This window comes from Bactrocera tryoni, unplaced genomic scaffold (genome assembly GCF_016617805.1).
Source record: "Bactrocera tryoni isolate S06 unplaced genomic scaffold, CSIRO_BtryS06_freeze2 scaffold_25, whole genome shotgun sequence".
NCBI classification, from domain to species: domain Eukaryota; kingdom Metazoa; phylum Arthropoda; class Insecta; order Diptera; family Tephritidae; genus Bactrocera; species Bactrocera tryoni.
Window position 1 is genome coordinate 6,276,009 of NW_024395977.1, and position 16,116 is coordinate 6,292,124.

At 34.7% G+C, this 16,116-nt stretch overlaps 4 protein-coding genes and 2 pseudogenes across 4 annotated transcripts; 3 read left to right on the forward strand and 3 right to left on the reverse strand.

The window, feature by feature from the left end:
• The first annotated feature begins 580 nt into the window (after positions 1 to 580).
• On the forward strand, positions 581 to 5,671 carry LOC120780303 (annotated as a pseudogene).
• Positions 2,843 to 3,681, reverse strand: LOC120780305 (small nuclear ribonucleoprotein Sm D3). Its single transcript, XM_040112596.1, has 2 exons — positions 3,157 to 3,681; positions 2,843 to 3,089 (listed from the first exon to the last, which is right to left on the reverse strand). Exons 1-2 carry the CDS (start codon positions 3,473 to 3,475, stop codon positions 2,962 to 2,964), a joined length of 447 nt encoding a protein of 148 aa, XP_039968530.1. The 5' UTR covers positions 3,476 to 3,681; the 3' UTR covers positions 2,843 to 2,961.
• Positions 5,672 to 6,618: 947 nt separating the features above from the next.
• On the forward strand, positions 6,619 to 7,649 carry LOC120780304 (peptidyl-prolyl cis-trans isomerase-like 3). The gene is made up of 5 exons (XM_040112595.1): positions 6,619 to 6,711; positions 6,773 to 7,009; positions 7,076 to 7,194; positions 7,264 to 7,405; positions 7,462 to 7,649. The coding sequence occupies exons 1-4, from the start codon at positions 6,709 to 6,711 to the stop codon at positions 7,388 to 7,390; spliced, it is 486 nt and encodes a 161-aa protein (XP_039968529.1). The 5' UTR covers positions 6,619 to 6,708; the 3' UTR covers positions 7,391 to 7,405; positions 7,462 to 7,649.
• A 562-nt stretch (positions 7,650 to 8,211) lies between these two features.
• On the reverse strand, positions 8,212 to 9,497 carry LOC120780922 (annotated as a pseudogene).
• Positions 9,498 to 9,840: 343 nt separating this feature from the next.
• On the forward strand, positions 9,841 to 10,425 carry LOC120780680 (gamma-secretase subunit pen-2-like). Its single transcript, XM_040112948.1, has 3 exons — positions 9,841 to 9,996; positions 10,060 to 10,164; positions 10,228 to 10,425. Exons 1-3 carry the CDS (start codon positions 9,936 to 9,938, stop codon positions 10,365 to 10,367), a joined length of 306 nt encoding a protein of 101 aa, XP_039968882.1. The 5' UTR covers positions 9,841 to 9,935; the 3' UTR covers positions 10,368 to 10,425.
• Positions 10,423 to 11,642, reverse strand: LOC120780679 (transmembrane protein 177-like). The gene is made up of 4 exons (XM_040112947.1): positions 11,470 to 11,642; positions 11,273 to 11,409; positions 10,890 to 11,209; positions 10,423 to 10,829 (listed from the first exon to the last, which is right to left on the reverse strand). Exons 1-4 carry the CDS (start codon positions 11,640 to 11,642, stop codon positions 10,488 to 10,490), a joined length of 972 nt encoding a protein of 323 aa, XP_039968881.1. The 3' UTR covers positions 10,423 to 10,487.
• Positions 11,643 to 16,116: the final 4,474 nt, after the last annotated feature.

The window sequence follows — 16,116 nt, forward strand, 5'->3', positions numbered from 1 at the left end:
TTGTTGACGCTGCAGTACTATTGCACAATTTCGTTCAATCTATTGCATTATTTTATAATGCAACAACAAGTTGTGTGTTTTCATATGCTAGCCATTGTGTTTGAGCGAGCGCAAGACGAATAACGCGTCACGCTCTCACATTTAAGTACATTATCCATGTATTTACATACAGCCTCCTGCATTGCTCACATGAGTGGCGACTTGGTGCAGCCATTGGGGGAGATAATTTTCTTTATATTCTTTTTTTGTTTTATTTGTCGACTATTTATCTTTTTTATTATTCTCGGGCCACTCTACGGCGCTACTATGAGTGCCAATGATGATGATTTTTACGTGTTAAAGCTTTCAAGCTCTCACCGGCTTGTACGAATGCCTACCGGTCGCCTTTTCTATCATACGCCATATCGTGGGGGAGGGGTTGTGTTTTATTTAAATATAAAAATCGTTAGCATTCTTGGCGCTTTGTTAGTCTAAAGTCAGACGTTGAACAGCGAAAATCACAACACAGTTATTAAATAAAATTATAATTTTAAATATAAATAAATTTAATATTTACTTGCGCTGGCTGCTAAGTATTAAAATTTGAAATATAAATAGCGTACAAAATACATAACTATATAAATGTGAAAGCTTTTGGTTAAAAACCAATATTTTTGGTTCGCTTGTAACGCAACTGTGATAAATAACAAGAAAACACAAAGGAACAAAGAAAAGAAAGAAAGCATAACCCTTTTGCGTGCTTTCAACTTGTTATTGAAATTTAACTACCACAAATCGAATTTATACAAAAAAATAAGTATATAGAGGCTTTTTATTCCAAAGCGTGTGTATTTTGCCGCTAGTATTACAATATAAAAGTGAAATGAGTGCGTGTTTGCAAAATTCAAAAAATTCAGCTGCTTTGGCAGTCATTAATGAAGATACGGCGTCTTGGTACGTCAATTTTTTGGTGTTTAGTAGTTTTATGCATGCTTTTGTCCATTTTTTCTTCAATTCCTTGCAAACTCATAAACATTTAAAACTTTTTGCATAAATTATTTTCGCATGCAATTTTGCTAATAATTATTGAATGGTTTCTCATGAGCTAAACTTAACTCATTTGATTTGCATGCGCACACCCACTGCACTTTTAGACAATTTATTATGGAAATTGTGTTGACAATCGTGAACTACAGTTGCAAAGCAACGGCCACTGTTTGACAGAGCGAATTACACAGATATTTATCTATAAAAGTATCCATTTTGAAATGTGAAAATTTTCATCACACACCTCTCCATGTGTGAAACTACTTCGTGTAATATTTATCGTACGTGACAATGCTGTAATTGAGCTGTAGCGAAATTGCAAAATTTGCAAAAAGTAATTGGCTGTGACAACGACGACAATTGAGAACACTTGAGCAGACCACCACCTCTTGCCTCAGTGATCACAACAATAGAGCATTAAATAGACTGAAGTAGTTATTGATACACATAAGCACATGCATTTATAAAGCCTTTATCGAAAAATTTAATTAAGTGCTTTTAGTAAATTTGTAGGAATAAGTGTAAAAAAAGAAAGCCTGCAATAGAACTTATGCAATTTACCATACATAGCTTATGAATATGACAAAATTAACATATTTGTTCATTTAAATTTAGGCATCACTTAGTCGGAAGTGGTTATCAGACATCTAAAAACTATATGCTTGAAAACTATTATTCCAAGGTTTACCGCAGCATTGATATGTGCTATAACGATGTTCTCATAAAAAATTTATACAAAAATACTATCTCAAATATATGTGTATGTATGTATACATATTTATAGAACATGCATATCAGAGTATGTCTCTATAGATGTATGTATATTTAACTTTAGTGCGGTTTTAAATTTGTTTGCCAAATGCGCAATAAACTGTTATGCCTTGCGTGTAATTTGTGTTGATGAAATGTCGCACCATCGCGTATTTCTTTCATTTTATTTAAATTCTCAGTTCATCCTAAATATAATATTGTTTACAAATTTTAGTCCCATTCCGTGCTATTTAAATCAAGTATGTATTGAAATTTGTTTACGTCCACGTGTTGGATTTTTCATAAAATTAATTTTCTATATATGTATTTAACAAAAGAAAAATTTATAAGTGATGTCCTTATAGCAAAATGCTCTAAAAGCAAACGGTTTTTTCCAGAATCTCGATATTACTCTTTCTAGTATATGTATGTATGTATGTATATGATGTGAATATATTACCAATTGCTCTCCTCAGTTTTTTATTTTTATTTTTTGATTTCATACAAAATTTATTTCTCTTTTGTTTTTGTGTTTATGTTGCAATAAAAATAAATTTGCGGAAATTAAATGTGTCAATGTCCTTGTCCTAAATACATTAGGGAAATCGTTTGTCGATTTATACATAATCAGCTTATATGTTTGCTTGTTTTTTGGTGATGGATCTAATTCGATCTAATCCACAAAACGAATGGCAAAATGAAGAGAGCTATCCATCGACAGTCAAGTATTATAATATACTGTCATGGAATTGCTCTTTTTGTATAGTATTCGACAATCAACGAAACTTACTAAAACAATTAATGTTCCAATATGTGAATGTCCGATAAATTAGTGTTTTTTAACTGAAAGACCAGTAACCACTGTCAGAATTTACGCGTTCAACGTTCGCTGGCGTATGTAACTACCCTATTTCATTTCAAAGTTTACTGTGTATGCAGAATCTATTTGCTCTTAGATTTGGATATGTATTTAACATATGTATGTGCGATTTCACACCATTATCTATGGTACATGCCGACCATTGCAGTATTTCTCATTTTTTCCAAATTTGAATAACTATATCGATTTCATCTGCTTTGAATGTGTTTTATTGTATCCATTCGTGTATGCGAACATATTCAGTTTTATCATTGACTTCATTGTAATCCAAACATACTTTATAAGAGACTTAAAATACTATTTGCTTAAAGACCACCACGACCTCGTCCACCCGTTGGACCACCTTGCCATGCACCACGGCCACCGCCAGGAGCGCCTGTAGGTGGACCACCTCTACCACCACCACCGGGGCCGCCACGACCTCTTCCTCGTGCTACAATAAGAGATGTACTTTTTTGTATTACTTTTCACATTTTAACTATGGTTATTAGCAACATTACCTTGCGCGCGTAATATCGCCGCTTTCCCTCGACCGGCCGTACCACCCAGGCCTTTACCAGTTTGCTTTTTAAACATTGGTGCATTCTTCAACATGTCCGGCAGTATGAGGAAACGAATTTTTGAACCGCGTATGTAGACATTTTCTAAGTTTGCCGTTCGTCCATCACGATATGTGACTGTGATTTGTGTCATTTGGCAATTCATGTTGTCTTCAGCCTCGATGAGTTTGCCCCGGTATACTTCGCCGGTTATTGTCTCACACGTGATAATGTGACCTTCAGCCTCGTGTAAAACTTTTATTGGTACACCAATAGACATATTTCTCTAATTTATGTAAATTTTCACTTCAAATAAAATTATTTAGTAATAAACGTGCAATAAAACGCCGTTTTTTATGGAACGACAATGAAAACGTTTACACTCGTTTGACAGCCGAAAAGCAACTCACACGAGCTCGCCATTTTTCTGCTGAATTTGCTTGCCGTTATGCTTGACAGATACAGTTTGTGAGGCTCTTGTGTATTTCAAAAAGCAGTGGCTTTAAAAATGCCGCAAGAGCATTCTTTCCCAAGCGGTACAACCAATGTACTCTAGCAGTACAGTGTAAAGTGCAATTAAGCCACTTTTAACTGCCATGTTATAGTTCTTGTATAGTATTGTTTTTTTTACGAAATTTTATTTTATTTGTTTTTGTCTACTCATTTATTAAATAACTCTTGACGTTAAATTCATGTACTAATCTTTGTATGTATTTAGTCTAAAAGTTTAATTTGAAAGGATTTATCTTTTTTCTTAGAATTTTCTAGAAAATAATTTTCTTGTTTACAATATTTTAAATCTTAAACAAGACTCTTTCGTAACTATTCTCATTATCATAATCTTATCTTAGCTTTATTTATGTTTACCCATTCTGACTCGTTTTTAGTGCATCATCACCACAGTATCGAGGTTGTGTAAATAAAGATATAACTAATTTACATATTGACCAAGTACAAAATAGTGCAAACAAAGTGTATAACTGATAAAATGATATAGATAAATCTCAGCATCATAAAATTGTATAAATCTTTGCAGACCAACTTACCTAAGATGCCGAAATTTCTTAAAATAAAATACTCATTTTCATATATTTATATTCGAAAATATTTTTTTACAAATGTATTTGATTTAATTGGAAATTATGCTTATAACGACTCGTCGCCCGCTACAATTTGATTTCTTGTTGGAAATGCGCTTTTAAATACCAACATTTAATAAAAACAAAAACGACTATTATTAAAATTATACATATTTTTTACAGCGACCCAACGTTTAGTAGTAGTATCAGTAGTAGAAGAGAAGTTAATGAAAACGCTCTTGGATACCCTAGTGTATCCAAGGCACGCACCGTCTCCGCATCTTCTTGCGCTACTAGCGTCTCGAATGAGTCCTTCTGTATCTCTCTCGGCGTAGGGCCTCTGTGGTGGTTTTGATGTCCCTACCCACCACAGAACTGATCACGATAGGGCGTCACTCTTAACTGGTACGTTAATCAAAAAACATGATTCACATTTACATATGCATATATGAATTAAGATTTTTATTATATGTTTTTTTTTTTTTTTATTTAGCAGAACAATCTCGGAAGATTTCTGTGGATTCAGCTGGTGGCAGTGTATTCGAACACAGCCGCACTTCGTCGGAGTGCTCTGATTCGGATGGCAGCGATTCACAACATAGCAGCAGTGATGCACAATCACTATATTCGGACGAAGATTGCCAAGAGATGGTCAAACATATCTTGCAACATGATAATCCAACTCGTATAACCATCAAATTGCACGTTACGGAGAACCAGTTCTCGGAATGGGAATCGGTAAGTTTCTTTAGGCATGAAAATTTACATCCGAAGTGTGATATTTACTTAACAGCCTTAACATGTAAACCTATATAAATTTGATTCGCTTTCTTGTAGGTCTTGAATCCGGAGAATAACATTTTGTACGTTGCAATGCCGGAAAAGCTTCCCCCAGAGGCTTCGAAGGACACATTCATCTCTTTGTTAGAGTTCGCTGAAGACAAATTGGATGTCGACGCAGTTGTTTTATGTGTACGCAAGAATCGACCAGATCGCGCATCTCTTTTCGAGACTTTCTTGATTATGGGTTTCCAACCATTGTCCAGAAAATCACCATTGGCACCACCATCCACTGCTAAGACTTCTGAGAATTATTACTTCATCTACCACATTGAAGACTAAGTTGACATAACAAATAACATCATTATAATAAATGTGTGTGTGACGCTAACTCATTCGTAAAACAAAAGAAGTAATTTAAAAATTTTAAGAAAAACACCAAACTTACATGCTTCGAAACACATTTAAAAAGGGACAACAAAATAAATGACTGAGAAAACATCCATTAGCGCTCACAACACAATATGTCAACTTTGAGTAAGAAAGTTAAGAGTAAAGGCAAAAATATCGTATTTTATTCAAAAACACTAAAAAAAGATAAAAATGTAAAAAAAAAATATAAAAAATTAAGAAAGATACAAAAAAAATTGTAATTATAGGTGAATTATATATTGAATTCCTACACATATGATTTAAACATTTTACGTATGCATTAATATTACTAAAACAACGCATTATATGAAGTCTATTTTAATTTGAAATTGAATTATTTTTATTTTAAAATTTAATTTTTTTTTTTTTGAATATGAATTACTTTTATTTTGAACATGAATTATTTTTATTTTAAACTTGCATTATTTTATTTGGAAAATGAATTATTATTTTTTTAACAATTTATTACTAAAATTATATTCACATTCAATTATCTTATCTTATATTATCGATTATAAAAAAAAAATCCGTTTTTGTTACAGAGTTTTTTCCACACAAGAAGTGTATTTATTTATTTTCATTAACTAACACAATTTTCACATGGGTAAATTATTCCGTAAATTATATCATTTATACTAAAAATGCAGTACCATTAAAGTATATTTAATTTTTTAACATTTCACATATTTAATTATTTAACAGGAAATCATTAACACTTATTTATAGAAATTATTTAAAAAGTAAATGAACTTGTGTAATAAAACGGATAAAAAAACAAAAAAAAAGCGAATCTTCTATTTCTTATAGTTAAACAGTAAGTAAGGTTTTAATTTTTTATTTATTATTTTAAATATAAATTGTTTAATATTCTATAGCCTCCATGTACAACAGGCGAAGGTGCTGTTTATGTTGTTGCAAAATTATTTGATATAGAAAGAAAATAACAAAAATAGAATTCGTTACCTCAGGCGGTTGATGGTACCAAATGTTAGGGTGGTTTCTATAGTTTTCATTCCCTTAACCGTTTGACTGCCAGTGCAATGTTCTCTAATTAAAGTGCTTTGCTTTCAAAATGTTCAAATTCAGCGAGCGTGCTAAATCCGCACTTCTAACTAGAAATCCGGTAACACTAAACAGCTGTTTAGCTCATTTTCTACGAACGCCGGTTTGGCTGCTGTTTGTTGACTACCGCGGATAAATTTCGCATATACTAGTCTTAAATATGGTATGCAGAATATTTTGTTGTCATTTAAATTTATTTATTTTATTTATTTAATTGATCACAGTCGGTTACATTACATACGGATGTGGGTGACATAAAAATTGAGCTTTTCTGTGAGGATTGTCCAAAAGCTTGTCAGAATTTTTTGGCGCTATGTGCCAGCGAATATTACAATGGCTGCGCTTTCATTCGCAATATAAAAGGTTTTATAGTACAAACAGGTGATCCTACAAACACAGGGAAAAATGGTAAATCTATTTGGGGTACCAAATTTGAAGATGAATTCAAAGACACATTGAAGGTAATTTAAATTTGTTTTTTTTTTTTTTTTTTCAAAAACAAAAACCCGTTAACGTCATATTTCCAGCACTCTGACCGCGGTATGGTTTCCATGGCAAATAATGGCCCCAATGCGAATGCCAGCCAATTCTTTATAACTTATGCAGCTCAACCCAATTTAGACCTCAAGTATACACTGTTTGGAAGGTTGGCAAAGAAATTAAAAAATGTCTATGCTTTTATTATTAACAGTTTAATTTTAAATATTTTAAATAGAGTAATTGATGGTTTCGACGCCTTAGACGAGTTAGAAAAACTATCAGTAAATCCCAAAACTTACCGTCCACATATTGAAAAAAAAATCAACAGTGTTACAATACATGCAAATCCTATAGCTGGATAAGGACTGGCTAGGGAGGTTAGTAATAATTTTATTTCTTTATTTTTTTACTAACTATATATAAACAATAAAAGGCGTTACTATGTTGCCAATTTTGGAAATATAAGTAGTGCAAATCTTACAGAATATTTAAAATATGAGACGGACCTAAACTCTATGATGGCGCACCAACACAGTTTAAGAATTCCTTCTGACGAAAAAGTATTAAAGATTTGTTCCAAACCAAAAAAAATATAAAAATTCTACTTATTTACCCAAAATATTTTGTACCCTGCCTATTTAGCTACAATATTGCAAATGCGTAGATATTAAGGCATCAAGTGTAACGGCGTTAGCCATAACGGGATTTCGTTAATTTTCTCTTGGTTATGCCAACAGGTATAACAGTTAATTTGTGCTTTAGTAAAGTGGAAAACATATTGTATTATGGTGGAATATTTCATTATAAAACAACTAGAACAAAGTTTCCATAATTTTATACAACTATGTGAAAATGTATTGTAATTGCTTTAATTAATGATGCAAAATGTTTTCAGTAAATTCGCTACTCGCGAACCCTTGAACCTAGTCTGTCCATTATGTGAAATCTAAATTTTCAATATTATTAAGATACAAGTCCTACACATTTTTTTTTAAACTTTCACATGAATATACTTTTATTTCTATTAGTCTGAATGTCAAAAGTTTACTCATTTAAAACCACATTACATACAAACATTTACTATGAGACTTTTAAAAATACAATTTTTTCGAGTTGCAACATAAATTAGAACAGAAAATTAACTTAAAATGCTTTTACATAAATATTTTTGAACAAAAGTTGACATAAATCTTACTGATAAACCATAACAAATATAAAAGCCATAATCAAAAATACTGTTACAAGCACTAAATAAAGTCTCAAGTTATATTTTCGATCTAACGCGATCAATAACTGACGGAATGAGTCGGTTACAGAGACTTTAGTCGGACGACGTCCTGTAATTTCATATCGCCTTGAAGGTTGCAGAGGCCGTGGTGACACGTATTCCCTGCCTACATCAGTGCCTCCAAGAGAGCTGGGTTTATTTAAAACCACCCCGTCTGTTTTAATACGTTCCAAGTTGCGAGCAAAACTGCTCAAAAATGGAGTTTCAAAACCCTCTGCTTCCTCATTATCATCGCTTTGTTCAGTGTACAGAGGTATAGCCTTCGACGAGTATAATCCACTACTTAGCGTGTTTGTGCTGTAACGTGAGTGCAGTGTATTTGGTACATCTCTATCTTTGTTTAGGCCAATTCCAATATTCGGTTGCATTAAGTTAGAATGCAAGCTGAAGCGGCCACTGTTTGCGCTTATTTGTGGCTTATATATTTCGTGTGATATGCTTTCAGTTACTTCCCGCCGTATTGGAATCTATATAAAATAAATATAATTACTAAATTTCACTTCATATAAAACGCATATTATACTATACCTGTGGTACTTCTTCTGCAATTGGCTGAACTGTTGGTTGATTGAATGACGTGGTAACTACACCCGTTTTCGATAAAGATACCGAACGTGATGAACGCGAACGCACATTAGCTTCTTCACGAGCCAGCGATGGTTTTGACCTTTGTTCCATTTGCTCAGCAGCCAATAATAAATCTTGATCCTCTTCATCGCTTTCCAGTATTACTACAGGATTATAGGTTTTAGTTGATTTTTGCTCCTTTTGTGAAGGTGGGATTTCATGGTCGCGAGTTGATCGTCGACGTGCCCCAATAGGAGCTGGCGTAAGATTTTCTGATGTTTGATTTTCATTTGGTTTCTGGGAGTCAAATGTTGGTGTTCCGGCGAATGTACGTCTATTCGCTCCCCTACTTGGAGTACGCCGTTCTGGTTCAGCTTTCACTTCTTTACTCTCGATTGCCGGCTCGGTTGTTTTTGTAACATGAATAGTTTCGCGGCGTGGGGTTTTCTTTGTTTGTGAAGCTGGCGAAGGCCGATAGCGAAACACATCAATTTCTTTCTCGTCATATTTCGACTTGAATCACCTTAATCGGAACGTTTGGTAAACCATGTTTTAATGCACTGTTTGCGCCAAATCCATTGCTCAATGACTCTAGAATTATCAATTTCAGACATTTTTACGCGCTTTTAAGTCGTCCCGATCACCTTTGAAATCTTCGCTACAATTTCGTTTAAATACAACGCCGTTGTGGACCAATCAAACACGCAAATCTGCAAAATGATTGAACACGGTTGCCGTATCTTTGTTGTTGTTTTTTTTTCCTTTTCGTGGAACAGTTTAATTTTTTATGTATTCGGCATTGTGCTATTTAGAAAATAACTTTTTATTTATTATTTCAAAAATAATGCGCTTCTGTAAATAACGTTGTAATATAGTAGACAACAACGTATGCAAAGTTCATATAATTAATGTTATAAATGTATCTGAGCCTTAAAAATTGGGCAACATTGTTATTGCATTCGCATGTCAGTGCATCCAACAGAATTGTGTTTATTATCAGCTGTTTATTCGTCATAGCAAATCAAGTATATTTATATTTGTGTTCAAAGAAAATGGATATTTCTAAAGTAACAAACGAGAAAAAACTGCAGCTCTGTCGAATTTATTTCTTTGGTACGTGAATACTGCAGTTAATTATTATTTAAAACAACAAATAATTTTTTTTCAACTCTTCAGCTGGCTTGGCTTTTTTACCCTTTCTATGGACGATCAACGTCTTTTGGTTTTTTAATGATGCATTTCGCGCACCTGCTTTCCCAGAACAAAAAAGAATAAAGAAATGTAAGCCAAGACTTTTAAAATGGATGTAATATGTACACATTAATATAAACCATTATATTTTAGTTGTGATCTCGTCGCTGATAGGTGCACTGATTTGGTCAGTTATACTTATAACCTGGATAATTATATTCCAGACAAAGCGTGCCGAATGGGGGGAAATGGCGGATAGAATGAGTTTCATTATACCACTGGGTATTGCTTAAATAACATTCCATAAAATTCAGTTTAGTACTTTAATCATTAAAAGTATAAACAAACTGACTTCTTATTTTGCTCATATTATTTTTAAAATTAAATAACCACTAATATAGATCGAAATGAATTTAGTTTTGCATTTCTGTTGGTGTTTGTGTTTTTTGTCTTAACTCCTGCAGTTTCTCTTCGAAATAAGATTTGTGCACAGTCAATGGTAGGGATTTTTGACGTAGGAAGTAATTCACGTTGCCCCTAGCTGAGTATGTGTCGTCACCAATTAATTCTCGCAGTGCCATATTTTTCTTCAAAAGTTTTCCGTAGTAACTCGCACCTGCTTCTACGTATTGTGGTCCCAAACTGCACAATTTCTTGTCAATTTCAGTATCATAACGCACTTGATTGAAGTCCTTCATAAAAGACCAGCTGCCAACACCAAACAATCCCAAGATCGTATACATCACCAGTCGCAACTGAAAAAGATATCATTTTTTTTTACAACTTCACAATGTTTTCATATTAGAGTAACTCACGCTGAAAGGTCCTGCAAGCAAGTTCATTCGTAAATTCAAGTAATGACCAATCGTATACATGGACAGAAATGAAAAGCTTGGAAATAGCGAATTCAATAAAACTCGATGTGTTTGCAGTTGTAGCACAGATTTGCACAATCCAAATACTTGTTCATCGTCAGTCAAAACTATAGCATCTTGCAACAGTTTTCCGGCGTCTGTGTTCCAATCGATAGTCTGATCGCGAAAGCGTATATCTTGCCGATTTATATCCTTTGGGTCTGAATAAGCATAATTCACTGGAATTCCTAGCGCACCGCCAAAACGATACTTTGTTGAACCTACAAATTATCTTACATTGAAGTTTTAATTTTGTATATGGATGTGTATTTTATAAGTTTTACCGGCTTGGAACAGATCAAAACCAAAAACGGTGAATGGTTTAATAATTTTTCGTTCATATGCTTCTAACTGAAGTACGTCCAATGCCTTTTCCAAACGTTCCTTCACCTTTTCCGGCACCGGACGTGGTATACCATTCCTTTATTAGAGATATAAAAAAGTCATAATACATATATAAAGTATATTTCTTTTAGCTTACTGATAGCATTGCACGAAATCTTTGTAGTATTTCAAACACATTGTATGCGGCATAAAATTGACTACGAATAGTCCCAAGGTGGTGGCACTTGTGGCAAGTAATACCACATTTCGTCCAGTTGGTGTTTGAAAGAAACCCATTATGCCACGCTTTACGACAGGTGATTTCTTCATTTTGATTTATATTTAAATTAAATTAATTGTTTGAAATAATCGAAACCAAATCTTTGTTATTATGGTGGAATTTGACAGCTGATTGTGAGGTTACAGAAATCTCTCAATTGCATAACATCTGTTGAGAGCAGCTATGTTTAGTAGTCTTTAGGACACTTGCAGCTTAAATATTAATTTGTATTTATTATTAAAAAAATTTGGATACATTAAAAATAGTTATATTTACCTATTTTTTAATTGAAAGAAACAGTGACAAAAATCTATTTTAATTTGGTACAAATTGTACATCGTAATTTTTTTCTTAATTTTTAATTCTAAAGAAATCGTTTGTATGCTTAATATGGTAAAATTTTCATCGGAGGTGGACGACCTTCTATCGGGTGATTTTTTAAGAGCTTGATAACTTTTTAAAAAAAAAAAACGCATAAAATTTGCAAAATCTCATCGGTTCTTTATTTGAAACGTTAGATTGGTTCATTACATTTACTTTTTGAAGATAATTTCATTTAAATGTTGACCGCGGCTGCGTCTTAGGTGGTCCATTCGGAAAGTCCAATTTTGGGCAACTTTTTCGAGCATTTCGGCCGGAATAGCCCGAATTTCTTCGGAAATGTTGTCTTCCAAAGCTGGAATAGTTGCTGGCTTATTTCTGTAGACTTTAGACTTGACGTAGCCCCACAAAAAAATAGTCTAAAGGCGTTAAATCGCATGATCTTGGCCAACTTACGGGTCCATTTCTTGAGATGAATTGTTCTCCGAAGTTTTCCCTCAAATGGCCATAGAATCGCGAGCTGTGTGGCATGTAGCGCCATCTTGTTGAAACCACATGAGTCAACATTTAAATGAAATTATCTTCAAAAAGTAAATGCCATGAACCAATCTAACGTTTCAAATAAAGAACCGATGAGATTTTGCAAATTTTATGCGTTTTTTTTTAAAAAAAAGTTATCAAGCTCTTAAAAAATCACCCGATAAAAGCTTTTGACGAAAGGCAAGGTTGTATATGAATTGCAAATAATACATGTACTTCATGTCACAAAAGATCAAATCATATTGATATAAACTATCATTTTTCTAGAAAACAAATATCGATATTCTGACGAAATGATCTGAATACCGATTAAAAAAATGGAGACGTCAAATGACACTGTGTGTTTATTTGTGTGCATGTAATATGTTCAAAATGTTTGTATGAAATTATGTTTTCTTTGTATGACAATGAACAAGGGGTATTGCGTGATATTTGCCGAGTTCAACTTTGAGTATAAATACTATAGTAGTTATGTGTATGTACAGATAGATATTCTTCTTCTTCAATAGCGTAGACAACGCTTACGCGGTTATAGCCGAGTTATCAACAGCGCGCCAATCGTTTCTTCTTCTAGCAATGCGCCACCAATTCGATATACCAAGTGCAGACATGCCCTTCTCCACCTGGTCCCTCCAACGGAGTGGAGGTCTTCCTTTTCCTCTGCTTCCCCCGGTGGGTACTGCTTCGAATACTTTTAGAGATGGAGTGTTTTCATCCATACGGACCACAGACCTAGCCAGCGCAGCCGCTGTCTATTAACTGGTTGAACTAGGACAATATCGTCTTGTAACTCGTATAGCTTATCATTCCATCGAATGCGATATTCGCCGTTGCCAATGCACAAAGGACCATAAATCTTCCGCCGAACCTTTCTCTCGAAAACTGGCAAGCTATAAGAAATTATGTAAAACATCGAAGTAATGACTGTCTTGCCCTCGTTCACTACCAGACCTTGGTTTTTATTCAGTCTGGAGAAAGCAGAACTAACTGTGCGGATATTGCACGGATTTACAGATAACCGTATGTCAGGCCTCGGCAAAGTCGATCAGCCTCAACCCATTTGGGGATGTTTCATAATGGATGCTAAACTTATCGACTATAGTGGCAAATATACCTTCTTTGCCCACCCTGGCGTTAAAGTCGCCAAGCACGATTTTGACATCGTGGCGGGGGCAGCTCTCATAAGCGCGCTCCAAGCGCTCATAGAAGGCATCTTTGGTCACATCGTCCTTCTCTTCCGTCGGGGCGTGGGCGCAAATCAGCGATATGTTGAAGAACCTCGCTTTGATGCGGATTGTGGCTAGACGTTCATTCACCGGAGTGAATGATAGTACTCGGCGACGGAGTCTCTCTCCCACCACGAATCCAACACCAAACTTGCGCTACTTTATATGGCCACTGTAGTAAATGTCACAAGGACCTACTCGTCTCTGTCCTTGTCCCGTCCATCGCATTTCTTGGACGGCGGTAATGTCAGCCTTTATTTTTGCGAGGACATCAACCAGCTGGGCAGCGGCACCTTCCCAATTAAGGGTCCGGACATTCCAGGTGCATGCCCTTAAATCGTAGTCCTTATTCCGTTTGCCATGGTCGTCATCAAAAGGGGGGTCTCTCATCCGAGGCTGTTTTAACGTTTTCATTGGTATTGTTTTTTTTACGTGGCGGGTCCCAAGCCCAGCGCACAACCCTTGTAGGGAATGTTTCGCCTTCTCACTTTAGCTCGCCTTCGAACGGATGTTCTTAGGCTACCCAGAGGATACTTGGCCAAAGACCGGAAGTAGTGAGCTGCTTGAGCCATGTGTAAAAGAATCGTTTCTGGCCACTCCCAAGTGAATGGCGATCAGAGAACTTTCCTCACTTGCGTGAACTTCTACACATGACTCCATCCTCCTCTACACATGACTCCATCCTTCGAATATTTATAATATCTATATCTCACAGATTGACCGCTATTTTCAATACAAGTTTGCAATTAGAACTTTGAGCTTCATATTCGGTATCTGAGAGCTGAAATAGTGTTGATCTGATTTTGAATTTTTAGACCTAAATTGGTTGCTTTAACCCACTACTCCAGAAAAGTTTTATAACCCGATATATTCCTTGCTGCTTTATTTGCATACTGGAAAACAAAAGATTCATATGAAAATTAAAATTGTATTATAGGAAGTTAGGCGTGGTTGTTACCTAAAGTCCCTCTTTTTATGCAGCCGAACATGGTAATATCAAGATAATATTTGATACCTAAACCTAATTTGCTCGATGTCGGTCGAGTTATGAGTTTTCACCGAAAAGTAGACGGTGTCAGTCCTCTCGTCTAATTTTGACCCCGGCTCCTATACATACCTCTTGTATCAATATTGATTTTTTGTCCTTTTGATAGTTTTTACGAAAACTTTAATACGGGAAGTAGGCGCAGTTATTACGCGATTCAATCCATTTTTACAGTGCCACTTGGGTAACCTAGTGATTTGATTAGAGCGAATTTGGATATTGTATCTTAAGTGGTTTAGAACATATGTATGTACACTAAACGTTATAGAGAGCGGAGCCGCGCCCATTTTTTTCAAAATTTTTTGTCGAAAGGTGGCTTGCTACTACAAGTTACAGTTTTACATCTTAGTTTTGTACTTAATTATGGAACTTTAAAGATTTTTTACGTCAATCTACGAACTGGTCCTCACTTTTCTGTCAAGTAACAGAAATGGGTGATGGTCAGTACCCGAATAGTACATTCAGTGGACCGATTATGCTGACCATAAGTTGAGCGAAGACTGTGGAACACACATTCTTAATAGGTCTTTAATTTTCGTAATACATAGAGTTCAACGATTTGTAAACGTTGTAAGGGCATAAGTCTTTCCATGATAAAGTGCCAAGCAATGCTGAACAAAAATAACTTGACAGCAAGTCCTGTACTCATACGGGATTTGCCAAAACAAGGCAATTGAAACAAGTACATATACATGGATCACATGTAAAAAGCGTAAAAATGCGAAACTTTTGTGTAAACCTAAATATTCTATATTCAGCTACTTTTTACAATAATTTTTATGTTAAACCACCAAAAAGCCTGTGCAGCTAACCAAAATTTTTAGTAACAACATTCTGCGAAAGTATAAAAATCTTGGAAGTTTTAGAAATTAGAAATTATAGAATCACATCAACTTATGAAAAACGTCGTATACGAACTACTTTTATATGTGTTGGAATCTTATGTTATTATTATATATATGAACTGTAAACCTCATATAATTTATACTTAAAGGTATAAACAATGTAATAATATATAAGGTTATCAAATTTACGCCTTTTCTTTCTTCTTTTTTGAATTTCGTGGCTATGTATAAAGCGCTACAGAGCTCGTATCTGGCAATACTATACATCTTTGAAAGGTCTTGACATAACCACAAAACGACGCTATGTATGGGATTAGTTTTGATATTGCTTTCAACAGTTATAGACGATATGAAAACATGGAGTTCACCAACGCCGAAATTCGCGGTATTTTTAAAGTTTTCCTTTCCATGGATAAGCCAGCCGGCGGAAGGCCTGTGACGACAAAATACCGATCAAATCATGGATAACATCGAGTTACACCGGCATGTGGCATCTCATGGCATCGCCCAGAAAATGGGAGTTAGTCACCAAACCATCTTTGGTTGC

Coding starts and splice junctions, on each gene's coding strand:
- LOC120780305 (XM_040112596.1), bottom strand. CDS start 3,475: ATGTCTATTGGTGTACCAATAAAAGTTTTACACGAGGCTGAAGGTCAC. Junction 3,090..3,156: donor GGCGATATTACGCGCGCAAG/GTAATGTTGCTA, acceptor CTCTTATTGTAG/CACGAGGAAGAGGTCGTGGC.
- LOC120780304 (XM_040112595.1), top strand. Junction 7,010..7,075: donor AATTCAAAGACACATTGAAG/GTAATTTAAATT, acceptor TCATATTTCCAG/CACTCTGACCGCGGTATGGT. Junction 7,195..7,263: donor AAGTATACACTGTTTGGAAG/GTTGGCAAAGAA, acceptor TATTTTAAATAG/AGTAATTGATGGTTTCGACG.
- LOC120780679 (XM_040112947.1), bottom strand. CDS start 11,642: ATGAAGAAATCACCTGTCGTAAAGCGTGGCATAATGGGTTTCTTTCAA. Junction 11,410..11,469: donor GATTTCGTGCAATGCTATCA/GTAAGCTAAAAG, acceptor TCTCTAATAAAG/GAATGGTATACCACGTCCGG. Junction 10,830..10,889: donor TGCTTGCAGGACCTTTCAGC/GTGAGTTACTCT, acceptor TATCTTTTTCAG/TTGCGACTGGTGATGTATAC.
- LOC120780680 (XM_040112948.1), top strand. CDS start 9,936: ATGGATATTTCTAAAGTAACAAACGAGAAAAAACTGCAGCTCTGTCGA. Junction 9,997..10,059: donor CTGTCGAATTTATTTCTTTG/GTACGTGAATAC, acceptor TCAACTCTTCAG/CTGGCTTGGCTTTTTTACCC. Junction 10,165..10,227: donor ACAAAAAAGAATAAAGAAAT/GTAAGCCAAGAC, acceptor ATTATATTTTAG/TTGTGATCTCGTCGCTGATA.